The 24,062-nt window shown below is 47.2% G+C and overlaps 1 protein-coding gene across 2 annotated transcripts in view; it reads right to left on the bottom strand.

The window, feature by feature from the left end:
* Positions 1 to 24,062, bottom strand: part of VWC2L (von Willebrand factor C domain containing 2 like) — a 145,313-nt gene that overhangs the window by 37,669 nt on the left and 83,582 nt on the right. The window contains exon 4 of one of the 2 annotated variants that reach the window (XM_026647711.1): positions 6,817 to 10,178. The exons of the other annotated variant lie outside the window; for it this stretch is intronic. Coding sequence (XP_026503496.1) covers positions 10,030 to 10,178 — 149 coding nt within the window. The 3' untranslated portion in view covers positions 6,817 to 10,029. Of the gene's footprint in view, positions 1 to 6,816; positions 10,179 to 24,062 lie in introns of those variants that run through there. 2 annotated transcript variants of the gene reach the window in all.

Raw genomic sequence — 24,062 nt, 5'->3', positions numbered from 1 at the left:
CCCCCATGCTGCCCTTCCATCCCCTCAGCCCCTGGTGTTCCCCCTCTATCCCCTCAACTGTTCCCAGAGCAGTTATTAGACCGACGCTGTAACAGGCACTAAGAGGAGTTGATCCCTTGCTGCCTGTTCTGAACCTGGCTCGCTGCCATCTTTTAATCATGAGCCTGGCTGCTCTGCCATGCAGGGGAGGGAGATGTCTGAACCCCCTGGCCCCACTGCATGGGGCTGGTCACAGCCCTGGATCCACAGGGCCGAGAGGAGGGCTTCGCACAAGTGGGAGAGGGGTGGGCAGAGCGCTGGCTCCATTAGCCTGCACACTGGAGCCCGTTCAGAAAGGGCAGTAATCGGTGACAAGTGCTGCCCCTCTGGAGCAAGGGGGAACCAGAGACCAGATTGAGAGTGACACTCGAGCTCCTGCACTGGCCCTTGGGCGTGCTGGATCTTAGGGCTACAATCCAGCCTCTCCACAGCTGCTAGATGGATCTGAGCAGCATCTGCTGACTATGCCAGCTCCTAAAAGGCTGTCCAGGTCCCTAGACCTCCCACTGGAACATCCCTGCAGTCACATTAGAGATACCTCTCCCCCTTGGGTTTATGGACATACACAGCTCATAGCAAGGCACAATTGCAGGTGCAGAAAACTCACTGAAAATCAGGCACTAAGAAATTGAGCCATGCGTGTCAGCTTTAGAAGAGGAGAAAGACTGGGCTGTGCTCCTGGATCTAATAACATATGTCTCCGACACCTTTCTCTTGAGATGGCAGATTCTGGGAGCCCCACATGAATCTTTCAACAGGATTGAAGAGATGCTATTAATTGCTATCGATCATGGGTCAAGAAATTAAATTGCATCTGCAACTATATCTCTGAAAGGCCTACGAGTAGTTAATGGGTCTGCCTGGCCCAGGGCTGTGATTAATTAAAAGGGGAAGAGAACCACAAAATATTAAAATAAATAAATACATTGAGACGTGTGTGCTTATCTTTGGAAATATACAAATGGAGAGACTCGACAGCTCACTGGAAGGTAAAAATCACAGTTTAACTCTTTCTGTCCTGGAAAATTGTTAATAAAACTTACTGTGGACTACATTATTATTAGCATTTATTATGGGGGAGGACTCAATGGCGTTTGTGCTCCTAAAACCCTTAGGTGCTTCTGAAAATCTCCCCCTATTTGTATTACGCTAGTGTCTAACCCAGATCAAGGTGCTGTACAAACACATACTGAGACACAGTCCCTGCCCTAAAGAGCTTGCAATCTAGACCTCGATTCAGGAGAGCATTCCCAGTCAAGACTGTATTTTAAACATGCGCTTAACTTTAATCACGTGCTCAAGTGTGTTCCTGAACTGGGGCCTGGGTAGCTGAGCCAGACAATGGAGGGGTGGGAACACAGAGGTATGACCCGGTGACTTGCCCAAGGTGACTCAGTAGGTCATTATGCAGTGTGGGTGTAGCCATGTCGGTCCCAGGCTAGTAGAGCGACAAGGTGGGGGAAGTAATAAAGCTTGTCTCTCTCTCTCACAAACAGAAGTTGGTCCACTCACCTTGTCTCAGTAGTTCATTAGCAGCGCTGGGCCCAGAATCCAGGCCTCATGACTAGCCTATCCGTAAGGCCGCACTGCCTTCTCTGAAGGGACTGGAATACACTCCTTTTGCATGGCTAGTCAAACATTTAGCTGGACAGGGATGTTAACATGAGCTGGTCACGCTCTGCTTTGCTGAGATGACTGCAGGTGTATCCTTTTCTGCCGTGCCGCTATAGTATTGAAACTGCTCAGAGAAAAGAGCGGCAGATAGACTACTGTACAATACTGTGCAAAATACCTACTGACTAGTGATGAAGGATTTTGTGGCTAATCAGCTAGGGACAGCTTGTGACCAGATCCTGAGATCCTCCCCAGCGTGTATCCCCTCAAGCACTGCTCCCTGTTCACTCAAAAAGGGGGGGCAAGAGGCAGGCCCATGGCCACCTCACTATGCAGCTCCATATGGGAGCAGACACTTAGCCTGGGATTTTCGAATGAGTGTAAGGGAATTAAGCACACAATTCCCACCGGCTTTCCATGGGTCCTCTTTGAATCCAAGACTTAAGGGCTGTCAGTGACTGCACCACTTTTGCTGATGAGGAAGTCTGAGGAACAATGGCACAGTTCCTTAAAAGTATTTAGGTGCCTGGAGTTAGGCACCTAAATACCTTTTGAGGCTCTGGGCCAATGTCTCACTGTGGTGGTGAGGTTCTCCACACATGACAAGAGTTCTACATTGGTGCAAACCTACCTCGCAGCTACTGTCTTTGACTGCAGTGTGAGAACGCACGCAGTCATTCCATTCACCTGTATTTCATAATAGATAGGGCTCCCGTTTACTGAGCATGACCCTGCCTTGGACTCCCAATACCAGCCGACATGGGGCGTTCTGAAAGGGGAGCTAGGTAAAAGCTGTTGAGCGCTAGCAGCAAGTCAATATCTTTTTTATTCAGCGTTGGAGATATCTGGGCTTTGGAGGATCCAAGCAAGAAACCAATTGGATGACAATCCCTTTTCACAGAAACTCCTAAGCAATGCCAAAGTGAAGCGGTGGCAGTCCGTGCTGCAAGTTAATGCCAGCCAGCAGGGCTGAATGTCTATGGCTGTTGTAACAGATGACTGCCTAAGTATGTGTCAACTAGTCATTCAGCCATGTTATTGGTCATGTCCCTTAAGTGAGATGAGCCTGACCACGAGACACATTAGAAGGATTTTTAGTCTATGTGGTGATACATGCGCTGTATTGCGTGACACAGAGAATTTGTATCGCTACAGCAAATGCCCATGTCCATTGAATAACAGGAATAACGCACAACTGTGTCCACAAAGGGCTAGATGGTGCCTTTAGACACAGCCCTGAGCAAAAGGTGTTGCCTTAGGCTGCACCAGGACTCAAAGATAACCTTATTTTATGGCTACGTCTTCACTACGGGGGGGGGGGCGGGGGGTGTCGATTTAAGATACGCAAATTCAGCTACGCGACTAGCGTAGCTGAATTCGACGTATCGCAGCCGACTTACCCCGCTGTAGGGACGGTGGCAAAATCGACCTCTGCAGCTTCCTGTCGACGGCGCTTACTCCCACCTTCGCTGGTGGAGTAAGAGCGTCGATTCGGGGATCGATTGTCGCGTCCCGACGGGACGCGATAAATCGATCCCCAAGAGGTCGATTTCTACCCGCCGATTCAGGTGGGTAGTGTAGACCTAGCCTTATAGGGACAATTTTATAGGGACAGTCCCGATTTTGGGTTTTTTTTCTTATATAGGGTCCTATTACCCCCCGCCCCCTGTCCTGATTTTTTACACTTGCTGTCTGGTCACCCTAGATACCCTGCTAAGGTACAATTCCTCCCCGCGCCTGGCCTCATACCAATAGTCATTACAACAGCCCCAGGATGACTCTGCTGCGTTGGGCCGTGCATTGGATGGACAGGGCCAAGGTTCTGCCCACCCACTCCCTGCGCATTATCCCATCTCAGAGTGGCGTAAATGAGCCCATGGCACCGGCTTACTCCCGTGCCAGTGTGTAAAGGGAGGTCATACTAGCTTATGAAGGCCTGTAGTGCAAGACACACTCTAGTCCCAAATGAGATGGGAGGGACCAAGAAGCCTATTTCTTAGAATGCACCATTTGCCTCTTGTTTGTTTTTAAACTGGAGAAACAACCCACAACTCAAAGCACCTTGTATTTTTTCATATGTAAAGGCCTTGGACCATGGATCTCCCTGCTACTACAGACGGGCACAAGCCCAAAGCCTTTAGATGTAGGCACCAGCTCTTGGCGCAGCTCTTCCCACACTAACAATGGCAGAAGAACAACCGGGCACTGTAGAACAACAGGAATAATCCAGAAAGGGGAAAAATAACCCACCAACAACGTAAAATGAGGGATGGATGAAAAATACCATCCTTCCGACAGAATTGGGCCTGATTGTGTTATGTCAGTGCCCATCTAGCATGGGTATAATCACTTCAGACATGTATAAGTGAAGGACTGGTTCTTATTTACACTTGTGCTCCTTTACACCATGAAAAGGGGCCGCAGTGTAAACGCACCTCAGGTCCAGCCTATGTACAAGGCTCTTTCTTGCCAGTCCATTATGTAATTTAACAATCGCGCCACAGAAATCCTTTCAATTCTGTTCTGTGGAACAAAAGCCCTAATTTCACCCAGGATATTGTCATCTGTTTTTCTGATCCCAGTATCCTAATCTGAAACCAGTGTTACCTCTCTGCTGAGCAGTGACAGATGTCCAGGGCCTTGCAGGTCAGCTTCGCTCAGGAGGAGAACTCAGAGATGTGGGGTCTGGATATGTTCTAGGTGTAACTGGCTTTCTTTACACTCTCCACCAGTCCTGGAATGAGGTGGTCAAACAGCATGCAGGCAAGCCTGCCTTCCAAGCATCTCAGTCCAACAACAATGCCTGGTTCCCTGTCTCAAATATTGACTCTAATCAGAACCAAGGTATAACGCAAACTCTCCTGCTGTTCCCATACTTTCCTCTTAACCGTGTACCCCAAACTAACACATCACGCCTGCCCAAGAGGCAAAACTTGCTCTCACACTAAGAACACTAACCTGGAAGACTTGGTGTAACACCAACAACTGGTGCCACCTGTGATAACAATATCAGCGGCACTGGGCTTTAAGCTAGCTCTTTGTTTCCATGCTACCCAACTGGAACAGCGCTGGGCACGTTGGCTTTGTCCGCTGCTTCAAAGTCCATTGCTGGGTAAACCAAAGTACAATAAAGCTGTCTTGCCCACAAGCTACATAGTCTCAGTTAGCCTACCTCTGCTGCTTAACATGTCCTGTCTCTGCCTGGCCCTAGGTTACCTCCCCTGCTATTTCCCTGTCAGTCTCACCGGCCTTGTATTACTTTATTCTGCCTCCCAAACCTTCCCCTTGGGCACTTTCTCAGTGCCTTCCTGGTTCATTGATGGCTTTTCCATGCAGCAGCTGGGCGGTTTTGGGTTAGGGTGGCTATTGAGCAGGCATAGAGCACACAACTGCAGCCTCTGTAGTGGGCAGTGTGTTAGCAGCAATATGCTGCCCACAGCCCTGCTTTTCACAGGGGCCCATATCCTCAAAGGTATTTAGCCTTGTACATACCTATCTCATAGAGCTGGAAGGGACCTTGAAAGGTCATCAAGTCCAGTCCCCTGCCTTCGCAGCAGGACCAAGTACTGTCCCTGACAGACTTTTGCCCCAGATCCCTAAATGGCCCCCTCAAGGATTGAACTCACAACCCTGGGTTTAGCAGGCTAATGCACAAACTACTGAGCTATCCCTCCCAGGTAGCCTAGTATAGGAGAGTAGCTCACTAGCAGGTCCTGAGGGTGACTGCCTCTTGGAAGGGATCAGAAGCATGGATGGGTTTCACTGTATCTCCCTGCAGCAATATCCATTTTTTCATAACCTATGAGCATGGCTTGACTGCTAAATTCAGCAGCTTGTTAATTTCCTCCTTTTAAAGTGCAACACCATTTTTTCCCCAATACCTGGTCTCTCTGCCAAATGATTTTCCAAAAATCTAAGTTAAAAGTCCCCGTATTGTTTATCAATCCACATCTAAACTGGCTGGGGGTGAGAGACAGGGTCAGTTCCTTCAGCCCTTTTTCACACCCAGAAGCTCTTTACTGTGCGAGGTGTCCCACTGAAATCACTAGCACTGCTCACGGAACAAGGGACGATTCAATGCAAGTAGTAGTATGAGAGTCTGGCCTTTAGAAAACACTTAACCAGCACAGCCTGGGATATAGATATGTCTAGTTTAATTAATAATATTTTGCATGTGTAGTGCTGTACATGTTCCAAGCACTGTACAAACATTAACTACACTGATTAATCTGTAATTAATTAGAGTAACTACTAATTAGGGTAAATAACAGTGAATCTCCCTCTGTAGGTATCAAATTGATTTTGTGAATTGAAAGCAAATTATTACGCTGATTAGATGGCATCAAGTTTAAAGTGGTACCACAAGGGGAGTGATAGCAGTGGGGTTAAAGGAAAGGACCAGGGGTCAGGACAGTGGTGTTCACAGCATTACCGTAACTTTTCAGTGTGACCTTCGGCAGTCATGTGGCCCCCTCTGTGCCTCAGTTTCCCCATCTGTAAAACGGGGATCATGATATTGACCTCCTTTGAAAGCACTTTAAGAGCTGGGTATTTTATTATTTTCCATTAATGTCTGTTAAGGGGCTCCGAGATCCTTGGCTGGTAGTCGCTAGAGAAGTGCCAAGGACTATTACCATTTTGGGACCAGTCGAGCTCTCGCTATCACAGTACAAGACCTCTGGAACAAAGCTAGTGTCTTGTGTAACTCGCCGTCCTATTGTTAGAGATACTGGGCTTTCAATGCACTGATCCAGATACTAACTTTGCTGCACCTGGGGACATAAGTGTGTAGGCTAGAGTTGGGCAAAGGCACAACAGCTCATACAAGTTCAGGAGCCATCTTGTAACAAATAAATGAATGTTCAAGAAAAGGCTGCGGGACAGTGCCGCAGCTGGTATAAATCAGTGTCACTCCATTAACATCAGTGCCAGTTTACACCAGCTGAGGATCTGGTGGTTTAACCTACTCTGCCAGAATCCAGGATCTCCTCAGCTATTTACGGGCACCAGGCGAGCTCCTGCAGTCTCCAGCCAAACCCCCCTGGAGATCCCTGAGACTGGGCTGTCCTGTTTCATTTGGAACTGGAGGAAAGTGATGAGCTGACATGTACTTTGGGGGACGAGTGGCAGAGTAAAATACACCAAAAACATGTTTTTTGCAGGTTAACACACTTTATATTTAACAAAATAATTTTTAATAATATATTTTTTACACATCAAATATTGTTGCTAGAACCCCATATTTTTACAGTCAAGTTTGGGGGGTTTGTCCCATTCATTTTTCAGGCACACTGTTGTTCAGAGCTTTCTGAAATTGGCTAGTCATTGACAGCTAGCCGGTTACAAGTAAATATGATGGTCCCTTATTTAACAGTAGCAGTGTACATGGGCCACATTCTCAGCGGGTGTAAATCGTAGCTGACTTCAACAGCGCCATGCTGAATTCCGGCAGCTGCGAATCTGGCCCCAATAAAACTCAAATGGGGAGGAAATACGAACACAGAGGCAACAGACTGGTTGCAAACAAAGGATCTGATTCTCCTACCATTGACGCCGAAGCGAGCCAGAGCCGCAGCTGGTTTACGTCAACATGGCTCCAGTGATTTCAGCGGAACTGTGCTAATTTAAAGCCGCCGAGGAGCCATCCCCAAGAGTTTGCCATGGACTCTAATAAGAGCAGCGTTGGGGTCCAAAGTCTTAACAAAAAATCATAAATAAAAAAGCAACCAATGGTTCAAAAGCCGTGACCTGGTTATAATAGAACTGTAAAGTGGTATCACTGCTTTGAGGAGGTCTGTCACAGTATTGGGTTACATCTTCAGGAAGATAAACAAACAGGTGTCAGGGCTCCGAAGCCTGAAAGTAAATAGCTTGCAGTGAGACACCAGGAAAAGACTCTCTCTGGCTGCTAACAAAGACCACGGAGCTGCCCTCCTCCAGCAGTGTTGGTAGCTGCTTTCTGAAGATGGCGTCTCAGTGTATACACCCTTTGCCCTAGTAAGTCCTTGCCAGAGCTCTTGGTGTGCTTATCCTTTGATGCAGAATTATTACATCTTGGTGTCCCAGTTGCATGTTCGCTTTTCGTTCCCCCAAGAAGGACACTGTAGCTTCTCATCATGGCTCTACTAAAGGTTTTCTTTGTGTTTCCACCCCAGCCACATCATTTATTTTTTATTCCCATGAATGTGAATTTCAAAGCTGGCACTAGGCTACCTTACTGCAAAGGAAACCATGTCTCTCCGTGCATAGAAAGCCTGGACTGCCTCTACTTTGTGTGGGCATGAATAAATCACGCAGGGATGCTCGTGAATGATTCAACAGTGCATATTATCTATGAATGCCTGCCACAGCAAAGTTCCAACCTTGGTGCAGACCGGTGCTCTGCAGAAGGGGCTCTTGCTGGTCAGCAGGATGGCAAAGCTATTTGTACTGCAAGGAAACCAGTTTACTCAAGGAGTTAAGGGGCCAACTCCTCACCACGTTCATTTTAGGAATGGCTCTTCTTGGAACTAACTGCTATTAGGAGGGAAGACTTGTAATGTCTGGGGGAGATGTTCTGATCCTCTGTCTCATGCTGAGTAGCACCTTACTTCGTGAGTGAACCCATTGGCTTCAATTGAGCTACACCAGGCGGAAGGTATGACTCCGCATGGAGAGGAGGTTAATAGTCTGGCCTTGTATGACAAGTGCTATTGTAAATCGTGGGAACTATGTCTTTGCAGGCCTAGTCCACTGGTAGCCCATCACTGAAGTCAGTGGGAAAAGTCCCAGGATGAGCTCCATGTAGGGATGAGACATTTAAACTTGATCATTTGCTCTTGGGCTGCTAGGGTCTAGGAGGGTCAGAGGTGCGAGGAGCATGCTCATCTCCTAGGAGTGGGGTTTACAGATGGGTTCCTTGGCCATCATGGTCACAAGCCTTGGGGGATGGTGAGAAAGTGAGGGGCTCATTAAGAGTGTTCTCAGGAAACAAGATCTTGTCCACTGTCCATAGGACAGGAGAACATGCTCTGCCACAGCTCACACCATGTATGTTAATAAGGGCACAGGTTTAGCTTGCTCTGTGAACAACCAGTTGTCCATGTCACTATTTCTGCTGGTGCTCCAGGGCAGTTTTGTGATTTTAACCTTTTTTTAATCACATCCCATATTTTAATTCATAAAAAAAATCTCCAGAAAACAGCTGGAGAAATCTCACCGGGGGCTGGTCAGAGTTGCATTCAGATCTGCACTTGCAATAGCAACAGTGGGCCAAAGCTTTGGTCTCACTGAGGTCAAGTGAAATTTCGCCATTGAGTTCAGTGAGACGAGGGTTTGGCGCAGAGTGGTGATGGCACAGTGATAAGGTAAATGCAGACGTAGCTCAGGGAAGCTGCATGTTGAAACCAAATCAAAGGGCTAGTGTCAATGCTGATCATAGTCACAGTGGGTCTGCGCATGTTGACCCAACAGTTTATGCTAGCAGAAGCCACAAAGGGCCAAACTAATCACTGGTGTAAGGCAGCACAGGTACACCAGGAATGTACGTGTCTCCAAAGTGATTACAAACAGTCCAAAGCAAAGAACTTGATCGATGCGGGTGACAAATGGGGCACATTTTCAACCTCGGCTGCAAACCTAGTGTGTGTCATTTTCCAAATTATTTTGGTTCGTGTTTCCCCATCCTGTTCACTGGTATCAAGGAAGTTGCATCCACCTACTGCTGTTATCCGGCATCATTTAGTGGTTTGATTGACAGCTTTAATGTATCAGTCGTGATTATTGTGTAGATTTCTTCAACTTGATTGTCCCCACTTGGTGGAGAAAGCATAACACAGACAGAGCGTTCCTAGCGGGTGGCCGATCTCTCTTTATCTGTGCATCTGGTCCGACCTTTCTGCAGTTTACAGTCCAGGTTGATTTCTTCCATCTATCCATCCCTCCACCTCCCATCTCTTTTTTAGCATCATTAAACATTTTAAAAGTACTCATTCTTGTTTAACCCATAACCTTATGACCCAGAAGACCCTGGCTGTGAGAAAGTTTAGGAAGATGCTAAAAAAAATAAATCACAACAGCAAAAATGCAATTCACGCTGTAGGAAGTGATAGATAAGCTACAAGTATGAGTGGAGGAACCTGTGCAGGTATTTTCCCTTCCAAAACCTCAGCTACTGAGTCCCCATCAAGCAAAAGCAGATTAGATATCTAGCTACGGGATATATATTCTGTATACGGTGTGTGAGAGAACTTTCCTGTTAGCAAAATATTCACTTTTGTTAACCCTAAAAGGTTTTGCTGGTGACCCTATTGCAGCTGGCAGGAGGTTTGACATGTGCAGTGTAGAAGCCATTACATTTGTCTTTTAATAGACTTGTCATTGGTCTGGATTTTGCATCTACAGAGTCTGCTTGCCGTGGCATTCGCGTTTTGAACACTGAGCAGGCTTCCACCAGTCCCCGTTGTGACAGTGACAGATGTTACACGCATCCACTTTCACTTCCATGCCAGCCGGAATTATGGTGGTTCCTGCAAAGCAGTTTGGACCTGGAAACACACATACAAAATAAATAAATAAATTAAAATGGGGGCTGGGTGTGTATGGAAGGAGAGCAGGGGGGCAGGACACATGGTGGATTTGAGCGTTAGACCACATGATAATCGGTTACGAGCAGGGAGTCTGATGAAGTCATCCCAAAGTACAGCCCCTCCCCATCCCTTCAAATCACCAGGCATCCCACATCACCATAGTCCATTAGCACCAGGCAGGAAATCCTGGCCCCATTGAAATCAATGGCAAAACCCTCATTCACTTCAATGGGGCGAGGATTGTGCCCATTGTGCAGTTAAATAACGTTTTTGTAGACGCCATGAGAGTGCTGAATTGGTTTCCAAGCATAAAACAAAGCTTCAAACATTTAGCTTCCTTCACGACCCTCCCCATTCATTGGATACTTTGTCACGGTCAAAGGCTTCCTCTGAGCAGCTGATTGGTAATGCAGTGTCCCCTTCCTCCTAGACCGGCTGCAAGACCGCAGAAAAACATTGGGACTAAATCTTCAGCTGGTGTAAATTGGCAGCGCTCCAGTGAAGTGAATGGAGCTCTGCCAATTTATACCCGCGGCTGCTATAACTCCCTCCAGCTCCTTAAAATCAGTCCCTGGGATCCTGAGCTGGTTCCCCGATAACAATGAATAATTCACGGCATCCATAATTGATTTGTCTCCCAAACAAGCTTGGTTATAGTTTTTATTTTGTAAAGGGGATTCCTTTAATCTGCTGATCTTGGACTTAAAAAAGAAAAAATCTTTATTAGACAATTTCAAACCCAAGTTGCTTCTGAAGTCAGCAGGATTTTTGTTTTCTCATGCTCATAAAGGCCCAACAAATAAAACATGGCCCGGCTGGTTATGTACATGCAATGCTTCTCCCCCCATACACACCCACTAGCGTTATACTGTGAAATACGGAGCCTCAGATCTCAATAAAATCAATTCTGAAAAGTCAGAGATGTGAGGGGCTGTAGAGGTTTAGCCTCTTTGAGGACTGTTGGCTGCATTATCCCAATCACCAGGTGAGCTGATTGTAGAAGTTAAATTAGCTAAACCAAACTGCTCTGGGAAATGTGATTGTCACATGTATTCAGTATTGCCCAAAACTATGGTCAAGTGTAACGTCAACTGTCTTCTAGTCACATTTTTTTGCATCTGTTTTCCTACTACCTGGAGTGAATTTTCAATAATATTTTAACATCCAAGCACATGAATCACAGGCTAGATCTAGAGCAGATCTCGAAACCAAACTTAGCACTATTCTAAGGGAAAGCAGCTCTTTCCAATATGTATTTGTTTCTCTCTCTCTTGGTGCATTTTAAATCTACATTTCAAGAAAAAAATGCATATCTGCAAACATGTGTATATAAGTGACTGTGAAAGGGGGAGGCTCAATTGCATTCCAGGCTTTTAGTATTAACCAACAGTTGGAGCTGGTTAGGCATTGGCCATTGGAGTGATTTTTCTAATGGAAAATGTGGTTTCTGCCAAATTATTATTTTTAACCTGAAATACTGATTTTGCCAAAAAAAAAATTGATTTTCCATCAGGGCAAGCCAAAGTGAAATATTTTATTTTGGGTTGGTTCAACCCAAATTAGAATATTTCATTGTCAGAAATGACCCCAAATGTTTCCTTTTGAATCAATTCAACCAAACATTAAACTGCATTTTCTTATTGTGGTTCTATGGCCTTACGGGAGTTACAGTTCTGGCACCGATTCAAGCTCCCAAGAGAGCAACATCTCCTGTATCAGGACAAAAACCAAATGTTTAAGTGTCAGAATTTCTCACGGGACAGAATTTCAAAACTGCACTCAAGTCTACCTACCATACCAATGTTAAGAGTCCACTGAAAGTTTATTTCATGCCATTGGCTTGGTGTATGTGGAAATGTTAATATAGTCATTGTTCTCAAGCTGTCATCACCAGTAGCTCTTTCCCATTCAACACAACTCCCAAATTGACATTGACTAGCTGCTTTTAGGGTGACCAGACAGCACGTGTGAAAGATTGGGACAGGGGGTGGGGGGTGGGGGGTAATAGGAGCCTATATAAGAAAAAGACCCCAAAATCAGGACTGTCCCTATAAAAATTGGGTCATCTGGTCACCCTAGCTGCTTTATTGGGGCTCCACTGTGGTAGGTGCTATTCACATACATTAGTAAGAAACAGGCCCTGTCCAAAACAAGCGTGCAGTCTAAACAGACAAGCCAGATGGTGGATGGGGAGGGAAACGACTTGCCCAAGGTCACAATAAATCAGTGGCAGAGCCGGGTCCAACACCCAGGCTTCCTGACTCCTCGAACAGTATCTCATCCACTGGATCACCTGCCTTTCTCGGCCAAATCTTTGGAAACCGAAGGAAGTTTTTAGCGTACATGTACATAGACAGACCCAAGTACAAACTGGAAATGCTCTTCAAGTTTCTTGCGTTTTGAAAGATTAGCCGTTTGCACGACATAATCCCTAGACTTAAAAATGGGGACTATTGGTGGAACTGGTAATCTGTCCCCAAACCTAAGTGTATAAACACTGCATCTATTGCAGTGGTCAGCTACTTGAAAGGTTCCCTCCATTCTACGGACAACAGAAATATTTCCATACGTATGAATTCAATAAAATAACCTTTCAAGTGACTTCCAGTTAGGCCCTGTGCTTTAACCTCACTACATAGGCAGAAATACACTTCAAAACTTTCTTCTCCCCCTCCCTTCACAAATCCATTTGCAGGGATAACATTTGTGGCATCGCATTAAACAAAGGGCGGGTGGTGAACTTCACACATTTATCTTAACATTTGCCCAGGAGTTTTGCCTGAAAACTGGAGCTATTATGGGCAAAGCAAGACGCCTGGGCACTCTAAATTATAGATGAGTCTAAATCAGCGGGGCAATCCATTTAATGGGAAGGAGGTGAAATGCACTATGTAGCTTGGTAGGACTTACTGGTCCGTGCCTGTCACAGGCATGACTGGGAATGGGGTGGTCTGGCGCCATCCCAAAGATGTTTGCATTTTTACAGCATCAGAAAACTATTTCTTTCCTCTCATTAGCTTTATTAGTACCAGGACTTGATAGTACGCTTCTCAGGGTACGTCTTCACTACCCGCCGGATCGGCGGGTAGTAATTGACTTATCGTGTCTCGTCTAGACGCGATAAATCGATCACCGAACGCGCTCCCCGTTGACTCCGGAACTCCACCAGAGCGAGAGGTGGAAGCGGAGTCGACGGGGGAGCCGCGGCCATCGATCCCATGCCGTGAGGACCCGAGGTAAATCAATCTAAGATATGTCAACTTCAGCTACGCTATTCTCGTAGCTGAAGTTGCGTATCTTAGATCGATCCCCCCCCCCAGTGTAGACCAGCCCTCAGAGCTCACAGGTTTAACTAAAACTGGCCACAGGTTTGACATTGCTGGTCTTAACTACCCAGAAGTAATTTAGATAGTTGTCAAGCAGAATAATTGGTGTTTCTTGGCTATTATTCACATTTAAGTCATCCTCCCTTTAATAAGTGCTGCTATAAATTTAGATCAGCTTTGTCTCCTCTTCGACTGTCCACGCTAATAGAGTCACAATAAAAGCATATAAGTGAGACACCTCTGATGACTTTCGCGCTAGCATTTAGAGCCATTATATACACCCTGTATCTGCTACTTTACTACCATCCACTTTCATACGAATAGGAACCACGTCCTTGTAATCTATAGGTTAGTGCATTTGTCTCTGTTCCCCAATTGCCTGGCAGACTGTGGTGTGCTAAGGTATAGCCAAGGTGCTCAAAAGTAACACACCCCATGTTGGGAGAGGAAGGAAGCTCTTGTGATTAAGGCATAGGGCTGGGACTCAGGAGATGTGTATTCAGTTTTTGGTTCTTGTAGATATACCTATCTCATAGAACTGGAAGGGACCCCAAAGGGTCATTGAGTCCAGCCCCCTGCCTTCACTAGCAGGACCAAGTACTGATTTTTGCCCCAGATCCCTAAGTGGTCCCCTCAAGGATTGAACTCACAACCCTGGGTTTAGCAGGCCAATGCAGGGTGGTTACCCTGCTCCTGCCCTGAAGGGCTTAAAACAGCCCTGGGGGAAGATGGTGGCTGGGAGCTCTAAAAGCTGGGCTGATTGGGGAAGCGGCCGCAGCTGGGCCACACCCCAGTCAGGCCACAGCTGGCCTGTATAAGAGGCTGGGAGCCAGGAGCCTAGACAGACTCCCTCTAGCTTCTGAGAGGGATATGGACCTGAGCAGAGTACCTGAGTGGAGCAAGGCTGGGGAAAGGCAGAGGAGCTGGGGAGGCTCCAGCCTGGAAAGCCCCAGGCTGCGGCCTAGCAGAAGGCCAATGGGTACTGGGGGTTACAGAGGGCAGCCCAGGGGTAGGCAAAGGCAGCAGGTCCAAACCCAACCTAGCCGGTGATGAGTAGGCTGATACTGCAGTCTGCCCCAGGGCGTGGGGCTAGACGATGACTGGCAGTGGCCTTATACTGAGGCGAGGTGGGGATAGTGGGTGGGGGTTCCCTGGGGAGGGGAGACCCTGAGACAAAGGGGTTACTGCCAAGGGGCAGTACCCCAGATAACAGGGCACCGGGTCCGGGAGGGACACGGGGGCCAAGCGGCAGCAGGACACTGGCCGGCAGAGGGCGCTCCAGATGCTCGAAGAGCAGGAGTCCGTGCACTGCTACAGCTCTGTCGCTGACTCTGGGCAGGCCATTTCATCTCTGTCCCGCAGGTCCCCATCTGCAAAATGGGAATAATCATTCCTGTCCTGTGTATTTAGACTATCAGCTTCTCAGGCCAAAAGTGTCTCTTACTAGGTGTTTGTCCAGCGCCCTGCCCACTGCATTCCCAATCTTAGCTGGAACCTCTGGGCGATCATACAAATAATGGATAATAAAAATAACCATGTCGTTACCAGGTGGTGCTAGCTAACATTGTAGCAAACAACTTTGACCTTTCAATGGCCATCCAGGATCTCCTCACTAGTCCTTTTAAAGGAGTGCTGTGCCTGTACTGCAGCTTTAAAGAACAAGGCAGAGACGCGTGAGTGCAGTAGCACGAGAAGCGTATCGCCTCGGGGTAATTCCGTAAGGCGGAGTCAAGCATCGGCTGCGTGGGCCCTGGTTGACTAAAGGGTACAGCCAGGCCTCCAGAAAGACCCACGAGAGCAAGGGAGGGGCTTCATGTGATCTCAGGCGTGTTTGAAAAGAGCAGGTCTGGCCCTTCTGCAAGAAGGGGGGGCAGGGCCAAATCCATATGATTCCGGCCAAGATGAATGCCTAGAAAAAGGAGAAGGCTGAAATTGAGGCACCTGCAGTGGGACCCCAGCAGATACTAGCACAGGTTTGGGGGCCTGTGTCTTGGTCATTAATATATCCTACTGGTGCTTGTGGGATATATTAATGACCAAGGGCCTGATCCAAAGACCATTGAAGTCATTGGGCATCTTTCCATTGAGTTCCGGGGACTTTGGATCGGGCCCCAATAGGTTGGAGTTAAGGCTGAGAGTGCATGTCAGCAATTTACAGTAAAATATGGTACATAGATATTGAAAATATCCCCAAACCAAGTGTGACCACCCTAGGAAATTCAGAGCCAAGGTTAAACTTAAAAGAAATCCAGACATGTTAAGGTAACACGCAGTTAGGGCACCCAAACAAGCTAAACTCTGCCCCCTGGGAATGCCATGCAATACCCACAGGATTATGATTAATGCATTTTAATGTTTGTAATCCAAGATTAGAGTGTTGTCCCACCACCCCCACCCCCTCCCCGCCCCATGGTGTCACTACAGGAAAAAGAGTTAAGGTTGTTTGAATGCCTTAACTGAGCATTTCCATTACTCCAAAGGGGCCTCTTTGAAGCACATGGCATTTCTATGGCTGTGTATGTGTTTGGTCCGTATAGCTCTTTGTCCCCATCTAGTGGCTGGAACATGTAAAACATTTATGAGTCTGCTGCTGCCATCCACTAACAAACTTTAGTTCCAGACACTTATGCTTTTAAGATCCAGAGGTTCTGGGTTTAATCTGCATTCCCGACCCAGGGCAGTGTTCTAATTGATGTAGGTAGGTCTCTCTCTCTCTCTCTCTCTTTCTTCCCCTCCTTCCTGATAAACCAGAAAAGACATCAACAAAAGAAAACAACGACATCCGGCTTCCCTTTTAACGACCACAATGACGCTGCACTGTCTAGACAATGCTAATTGCAATTTGCATTCTGCTGTTTTCATTCCTTTCATTTTCATTCTTTATAAAATAAGGGCTTTGCTCTCCAGAAGCAGGACCAAATGGCACACTCACTCTCTCTCTCTCACCCACACACCCCCTTGCTTCTTGATTTTAATGGGAGTTGTACACACAGGACTTGGCTCTCTTCTCACTCTCAGTGATTATGGACTCCAGCAGTGTCACCTCTGATTTACACCACATTGAGCACAGAATTAGGCATGGTCTGAGAGGACAGACTTTGGCCTGCAATTTTGCCTTAAAAAAAAAAAAATCACTCAGTATCAGCAAACCTATTGTATGTAACGTACTGCTGTAGGTTGGCTTAAACCTTGTTTAAACTGTGGAGTGTGTCCTTCACTCCTCATTGAAAACAGCTGTAAGAGACAGCTGGCACCTGAGACAAAGAGGGTGCGGGAGCCCACCCAGAAATCTGAACTGTGTATGTGAGGGAGGCAGGGAGATAGATAGCTTGAGAAGGGTCAGAAGATGCACAGCGTAGAGATGCTGGCTAAAAGAAAGTTGGGGCTGTAAGCAAAAAAACCATCTCCTCTTTTTGGTTCCTCCTGTGTTCAGGGAAATAGGACTTTGTATATTCTTTGTTGACAAACAACAGTGCACCACTCTCTGTCATCACTTTCTCCACCCAACTGGAAATATCGACAAGATCTCAAATTCTGGCTAGCCGCTCATGGTAACAACAACACATATAATGAATAACAGCATGGTACATAAAAGTACAATGCAAAAGGCAAGATTGTGGCAAAAACTACCCCAATAAGTCTCCTCCCTAGTACATGAATGTCACTCATCCAACACTGAATATTGAAAACATAATTTTGAACACTATTTTAAATGTATTTTATCAATTTCAACTCAGGTGATTTACATGCTCATAAATCTGATCCTAAATGAGTACATTTGGTGTTCATGAAAAGATCACTTTTTCATTCACACGGGACCTCTGCTTGATAGAGTCGGAGAACCATTTTTGTACCGGGCCTTTTTGAAAGCTCTAGTAAATGAGTTTTGCCACAGCACAAACAGGGCAGATTATAAACCCAATGTCTATATTTCTTCCCCAGCCTGTTGAAGTAATTGTTTCTTCACACAGTAGGCTTACAGACTTCCGCGTGCGACTGAACCAAACTGCAGTCAGTGGTGTTCATAACAGATTTTAATTCTCTGCTTCATGAAATCTGAGACATGTAGTTATGTTATGAGACCGAGAACAGACTTTTCCATCAGGTAGACTCATTTGCTTCTGTTTAAAGTCCCAGGTCAAACACACTTGAAATGCCAATAATTGCAGCTAGCTGCATTTAAAGTTGAACTAAGCACCTGTGCCTCCTAAGAACAACAGTCTGTTTGCCTGCCAGACTCCTAACAACAAACAGATTCCAAAACAGTCACCAGTTCGGGGCAAGGGTTATCCGCCCCCCGGAGTACAGAGAAAAGCCCTTTTCATTAAAATTTAAACAAAAAGCTTCCTCTGGAGCTGAGGGTGGCAAGGAAGGGGGAAGAACGTTTTCTCGATTGCTGCCCTAAGGCTGTCTGTTAATCATTTTATTTGAAAATTCAATACTGCCACAACTCCCACACACAGGAGAGACGGAGGGATTGCCTGGCACTTAAGGATGTAAGATTTATAGCACCAGGCTCCAATTAACTCTGCTGAATGCGTGAGGAGGAATGCAGCCAAGCTGTGCTGGGGGCGGGGGAGGGAGCTGGGATCTTTTAGCGCCAAGGGGTTTGACAGGCTGAGGGAATCCTCTACCTGTCAGCCGCTAGCACAGACTGCATCCGCTGACCCTGCTTGTCTGTCTCTAGCAGAGCCCAGGTTGGGAATTCTGTGCCTTCCTGCAATGGATTTTGGCTGCGTCTGTGGCACTAACACACAGCAGGGCCAGATGACACCGTCAAAGAGCTGCCAAGCTGCAGAACCAGGCTGGAAGGAGAGATGCATTCAGCGCTGGAGGGGGATTCTTCAAGGCCAGAGGGAGGGCTGGATTAGGTCTCCTGCTTTGCTCCCTCCTTCCACACTGTCCTGCCTGTCTGCCCCATTCCCTGCCCCACCGCTCTGCTGCTGCTGGGAGAGAGCCGCCCACCTCCGGCCCTGGTGATGGTCAGTGCTCCTCTCTGCTTGGTAGGCAGGGCCAGAGCCAGAGCAGCGGCTCTCTGTGTTCCACACAGCAGCCCTCGTGCCAGCACTTGGCTTGGCTTCCCGCCCGGGTCCCACATTTCCAGGAGCTGATGGGGGCAGCGACCACCCGAGGGGAGCAGACTGGGCGTGTGTAGCAGGGCCGCCCAGAGGATTCAGGGGGCCTGGGGCAAAGCAATTTCGAGGGCTCCTTCCATAAAAAAAAGTTGCAATACTATAGAATACTATATTCTTGTGGGGGCCCCTGCGGGGCCTGGGGCAAATTGGCCCACTTGCCCCCCCCCCTCTGGGCGGCCCTGGTGTGTAGACCATCTAGGCTGCCAGCAAGCTAGGGGAGCCCCCTGGATCAGTTGTTTCTTACCCCTCTCCCTTTAGTCTGGTCTATTTTACCTCTCCCCCACCCTCCACGTACGTGCTGTTGCTTCCATGCTCCTCTCCCGCCTTCCTCTGGTGCCTCTTCCCTCATCTCTCTCCTCCCACCACTTGTTCCCTCTTCTCCCTGCCCATCTGCTCCCCTCCCACTGTGCTCTTCACAGAGCAGGACTTTGCAGTGACATTGACTAATGGTTAGTTTCATTCTGCCTGTGAGTCAGCGTTGGCTACAGCTGGGTTGTGCTTCTCTCCCCTGGGCTACGAGGGCTGGCTGGCTTCCAGGCCGTCAAGCGAACTGCTGGACCATTCCACCCCTCAGTCCCTCTGCACAGAGCCTGCAGCAGCCAGGGGGGAATGGCAGGGGAGGAGTAGCTCCTGGAGGGAAACAGATAGGAGGAAGGTGCGAGCCGGGCAGGCTCTGAATGGGAGAGGGGGAGGGGAGAGGTGGGGGAAGGGAATTGGGAGCACAGGGTACCCATTGGGAAGGAGAGACAAGGCAGGTGGGCCATATGTCAGGTGTGCGATGTGCTTGGACCCGCCTTGCACAATAGCAGCCCCACCTGGGTAAGGCCTCGAGACACTACCGCAATAGAAATGTGAATTAAATAGTAATAACCCTACCAAGCTCTGAGATTTATTGATCCATTAAGGACCTGACAACTGCCTCTGCATCTAACAGGAACACTGCCACACTTCAAAAAGGGCAGATCTCCTCCTTTGTGCTGTAATGTGTCCAAAGGAGGGTCCAATCAGCAGCAAAGCGCACTGTTCCAATGACAACCTGCCTGGAATAAGTGGCTTTCTCCAGCACTGGAAGCCGGGTAGTCCCTGGGGAGCTTTCTAGCTACCTGTGCGTTTACACATCTGACAGCTAATCCAGCCATACAAAGGCAGAATCTCGCACTAGGGAGCAGTAGGTGGATTTGTGATAGTCCCTGGAGGAATGTCAGCCTGCAAATCAATGAACGGATTACAAGGCAAAACTAAAGTATTTTGATCTGTGGCAGATCTAATCTAGCTCCAATACTCTTCCCGTCGTGCGCCCTTTATCCTCACCCGATAAGCGCCACCAATAAGCACGAACGTATACCGCCGAGGACCAGATTTGGCCACCTCTATTAAGCTGAGGCTCTCAGAAAAACACTAAACTATCACAAACCTAGCAATAAAAAGCACAAGCAGTGGCAAAACGGCATTTCCCACCGATACTTCTTATAGATCTTCTGTCACAAGGCAACTGAAACAGGATGCTGGACGAGGGTGCAAAGAGCCACAGACCTATGGGCCGGTGCCAGCAAACCCTTGCTACCATTCGGGCGTAATACTAAGCACTCCCCTCAGCAGCAAGGATTGGGCCCTGCATCGCTATGGGCAAGGCAGTGGGAACTCAGAGGGACGAACCCTCCCTGGAGCCTACAGGTGGCCATGGGGCTGCGAACGCTGTGCCGAGCTTCAGGAACATGGGCTGCTTGCACCAGAGGTGCTGGGCTCTTCTCTGCCTGCCCTGCTCGCTCTGGAGTGATACGTTCCCCTTTGGGGGGGATGCACTGATAGACTCAGCACTCAGAGGAGTCGAGCGACTGCACCAATTTTAGGAATTAGGATGAGACCTTCATGGATGGGGGGGCAGGTTATTCCATTACTGCCTATTTCTTGAACCTTCCTCGGAAGCAGCCAGCACTGGCTACTGCCAGAGACAGGATTTTGGACTGGATGGACCTTGGGTCCAGCTGGCGATTCCTATGTGCTTATGTTGTATGCAATGGGCAGATGGTTCCTCCCCCTGTGCTCCTGCGTAAGGGCCCATTGTAATCCAGCTCTTAGCGAGGCATTTAAACCCACAGAGAAGGGGGGGGGCAGGGAAGCGGGAGCAATCAAAGGTCCAAAACGTGTTGGGTCAGACCCTCAGCTGGTGTCAATTGCCAGGTTTATACCAGCTGTGGCTCTTCCCCATTAACAATAACGTAGATTAATGAATGCTAATGACACGGGGCGCGCAGGCAGACAGAGTTTTATGCTCCTGGTTTAACACTGAAATGAGTTAAAAAACAGCCATGAGTTTTTGTTTGATTGCCAAGCTAACATTTTGAATGTGCCATAATCCAAGCCTTATGCTTCTTCTTTACGATCCTGGATGAGCACCTGTGTTGAAAACAAATGCCAGAGAAGCATCCAGCCCAACTGCCGTTGAGCCACTTTTAGAGTAAATTATGACTTTGTCCTACTCCCTGCTACGGCATTATTGAGATGTGGAATAAAACATTAGAATTCAATAGCATCGTGCAAGGATCGACTGAAAGCAAACAAGTAGCAGGGAGCATGTGGTTTAATTTTCTTTCAGACGCTGAGCATATGGCATCATGCCGACGTTTTGTACATCTTAGCAGTTCAGTGCCAAATGCCACAGCGATTCCTAAGCACTGGGGGCTACATTCTGCTCTCCGTCACATCTCAGGCAAGCCAATTGAAATCAATGGCTTTGCCGGGGGGCCTACATCCGTGGAGAACTGAGCCATGTACGTGTGAACGAATGCTGCAATAAATGATTAAACATTGTGAGTGAGCAGGAATTACTTAGGGCAGATGGTGACACACTGAATAGTACCCTACACTATGAGAAATCCCATTGAGAGTTAATAAATAATAATAATAAGGTTCCAGTAAATAAAGTACTTTTTTGGTGAGTAAAGATATCACAATATGGCCTTAAATATTTCCCAGTGAGGCTAGTCTTTTCACCCAGCTGTATTGCCCCCCCCCGAATATGGCTAATATCTCCAAAATAATTCAGATACTTGGTTAATCCAAGGGGTATATATTGTTTTAGGAAGAGGAGAACAGACACTTTCTGATCTATCTCATGTTGGTTAATTCTGGCCAATTACCTGACATACAGTAAGTACATTTAGACATATTTCCTCTGTCTCCCAAACAATGTGGCACATTCCCAAGGAGCGGAAGTTACATTGTGTAACCAGGAGAGAGTGTTGGCTTGTTTTTTGCTAGAGGTAATAATCCTCCCCTTGGCTTCATAACATTCAGAGCTGGGTAGATACTGCAAACATTCCCATGAATATTCATTCAAATGTCTTCATGAATTTGCTGTCAAGAGTTTGCGGTCCATGAATATTCTAGCAGAAATGTTTGCTGAAATGGAAAGAGTTTCTAGCAAGTATGGCAGAACCTTCTCAGAAAGCGAATGCCGATTTCCTAGCCACGAATATTCACACTAGAAACCTCGTTCTGAGTTATGACCATCCAATCAGGGAACCAAAACAATAGCATCTGGCCTGCATGTCCAATCCAAACACCTCGTATTCCCAACACTGATTATTCACAAAATACTGACCACACACAAGCTACAGAGCAGAAATTATACATAAAAATAAATGGGTGGGGGGTGTGGGGGGGGGGAGGAATCAATCTGCTTGCAGCCAATCCACAAAGCGAGAAAGAGGTGAAATTTGTAAAATAAGTTATTCATTACAAATTATTCCCCCAGCTCTATTAATATTTATGCATTCACAGTAAGTCTGCTTAATTTCTCACGAGGGTGCCTGAAATAATGACTGTGGCTCATGTAGGAGTGTATCCAGGGGGTAGAGGGAAGAACTGGAAGTAGGACTAAGCCCGGATTCTATTCTGGATTCTGCCACTATAATCTTGTATGTATTACTTTGTTTTCGTAATGTATAAAAGAGGTTATTTATTTACCACTCCAGCCCCTTGTGTCAACATTTCATAATACCCAACTCAACCCCCCCCCCCCGCCCCCAAACCAAATGCTTGAGAAAACCAGTGGGCCTTGCAAGACAATGGACAAGTTCCAAACCCTGGGTGCCTCAGTTTATCCATTTATGGGATGATTATAACAAGGCCTCACAACACTGGGATATTTTGAAATACCTTGTGCCTGATTCCCAAGGCCTTGCACCTGGCTTAGCCATTTACATTGACACTTGCCCTAAATCACTGCACTATTGTGAGCTGGTAAAATGGCCCAGCCACGTCGCACAGCTGCATAAGTCGCATGGCGCTGGAGCCCCTTTGAGGTCTCTCAATGAAAGGAGGTTAGAACAGAGCTTCCCTACCTGTCCTTGAACGCGTGGTGACAAGTTGCTGCAAGTGCTATAACAAGTACCAATGAACATATCCCAACACACTCTGTTGCTGTCCAACCTCAATACTCGTGCATCACACAGCTTGGCTATAGAATCAATCAATGCTCTTAAATGCACCAGAATCCAGCCAAATAATGCTATACAATAAAGAGCAAAGCAATTGGGCCGGTGCATATTCTCACTGAATTTCCATTTTTTGTTCTTTTCTATTGCTATCATTGTTTTTGGAGGACACCCTCACCCACAGTTATTTTTCCCAAAGCTTTTCCCCCCTCTCCATTGTCAGACAAGTCAGGAACTGTGTGTTCAACCTGTTTGGGGGTTTTTGTTGTTTCAGGAGGCGTTGTCTAATCACATGGATCAGCTATTTCACACACCTTACAGGCTGGAGACATTTCAAATTCCCTGCTCTGCCCACCTGGATGTATCATGAGACAGGTTCTGATGCCTTGACTCACACTGGATAGGATGTTATGGCACAAGCAGGTCCCTGGATGCCAAGGGCACTACTCACAGAGTGAGTTATTACTCAGTGTGACTATGGATATCCGAAGAAGAACATAAAAGCAGCCATACTGGGTCAGACCAAAGGTCCGTCTAGCCCAGTATCCTGTCTTCCGACAGTGGCCAATGCCAGGTGCCCCAGAGGGAATGAACAGAACAGGTAATCATCAAGAGATCCATCCCCTGTCACCCATTCCCAGCTTCTGGCAAACAGAGGCTAGGGACACCATCCCTGCTCATCCTGGCTAATAGCCATTGATGGACCTATCCTCCATGAACTTCATAGAATATCAGGGTTGGAAGGGACCTCAGGAGGTCATCTAGTCCAATTCCCTGCTCAAAGCAGGACCAATCCCCAACTAAATCATCCCAGCCAGGGCTTTGTCGAGTCTGACCTTAAAAACCTCTAAGGAAGGAGATTCCACCACTTCCCTAGGTAACCCATTCCAGTGCTTCACCACCCTCCTAGTGAAAAAGTTTTTCCTAATATCCAACCTAAAC

The sequence above is a fragment of the Terrapene carolina genome, unplaced genomic scaffold (genome assembly GCF_002925995.2).
Source record: "Terrapene carolina triunguis isolate 2854851 unplaced genomic scaffold, T_m_triunguis-2.0 Scaffold62, whole genome shotgun sequence".
In the NCBI taxonomy this organism is placed as follows: domain Eukaryota; kingdom Metazoa; phylum Chordata; order Testudines; family Emydidae; genus Terrapene; species Terrapene triunguis.
The sequence above is the reverse complement of the archived record's forward strand: the minus strand, read 5'-3'. Positions and strand labels throughout refer to the sequence as shown.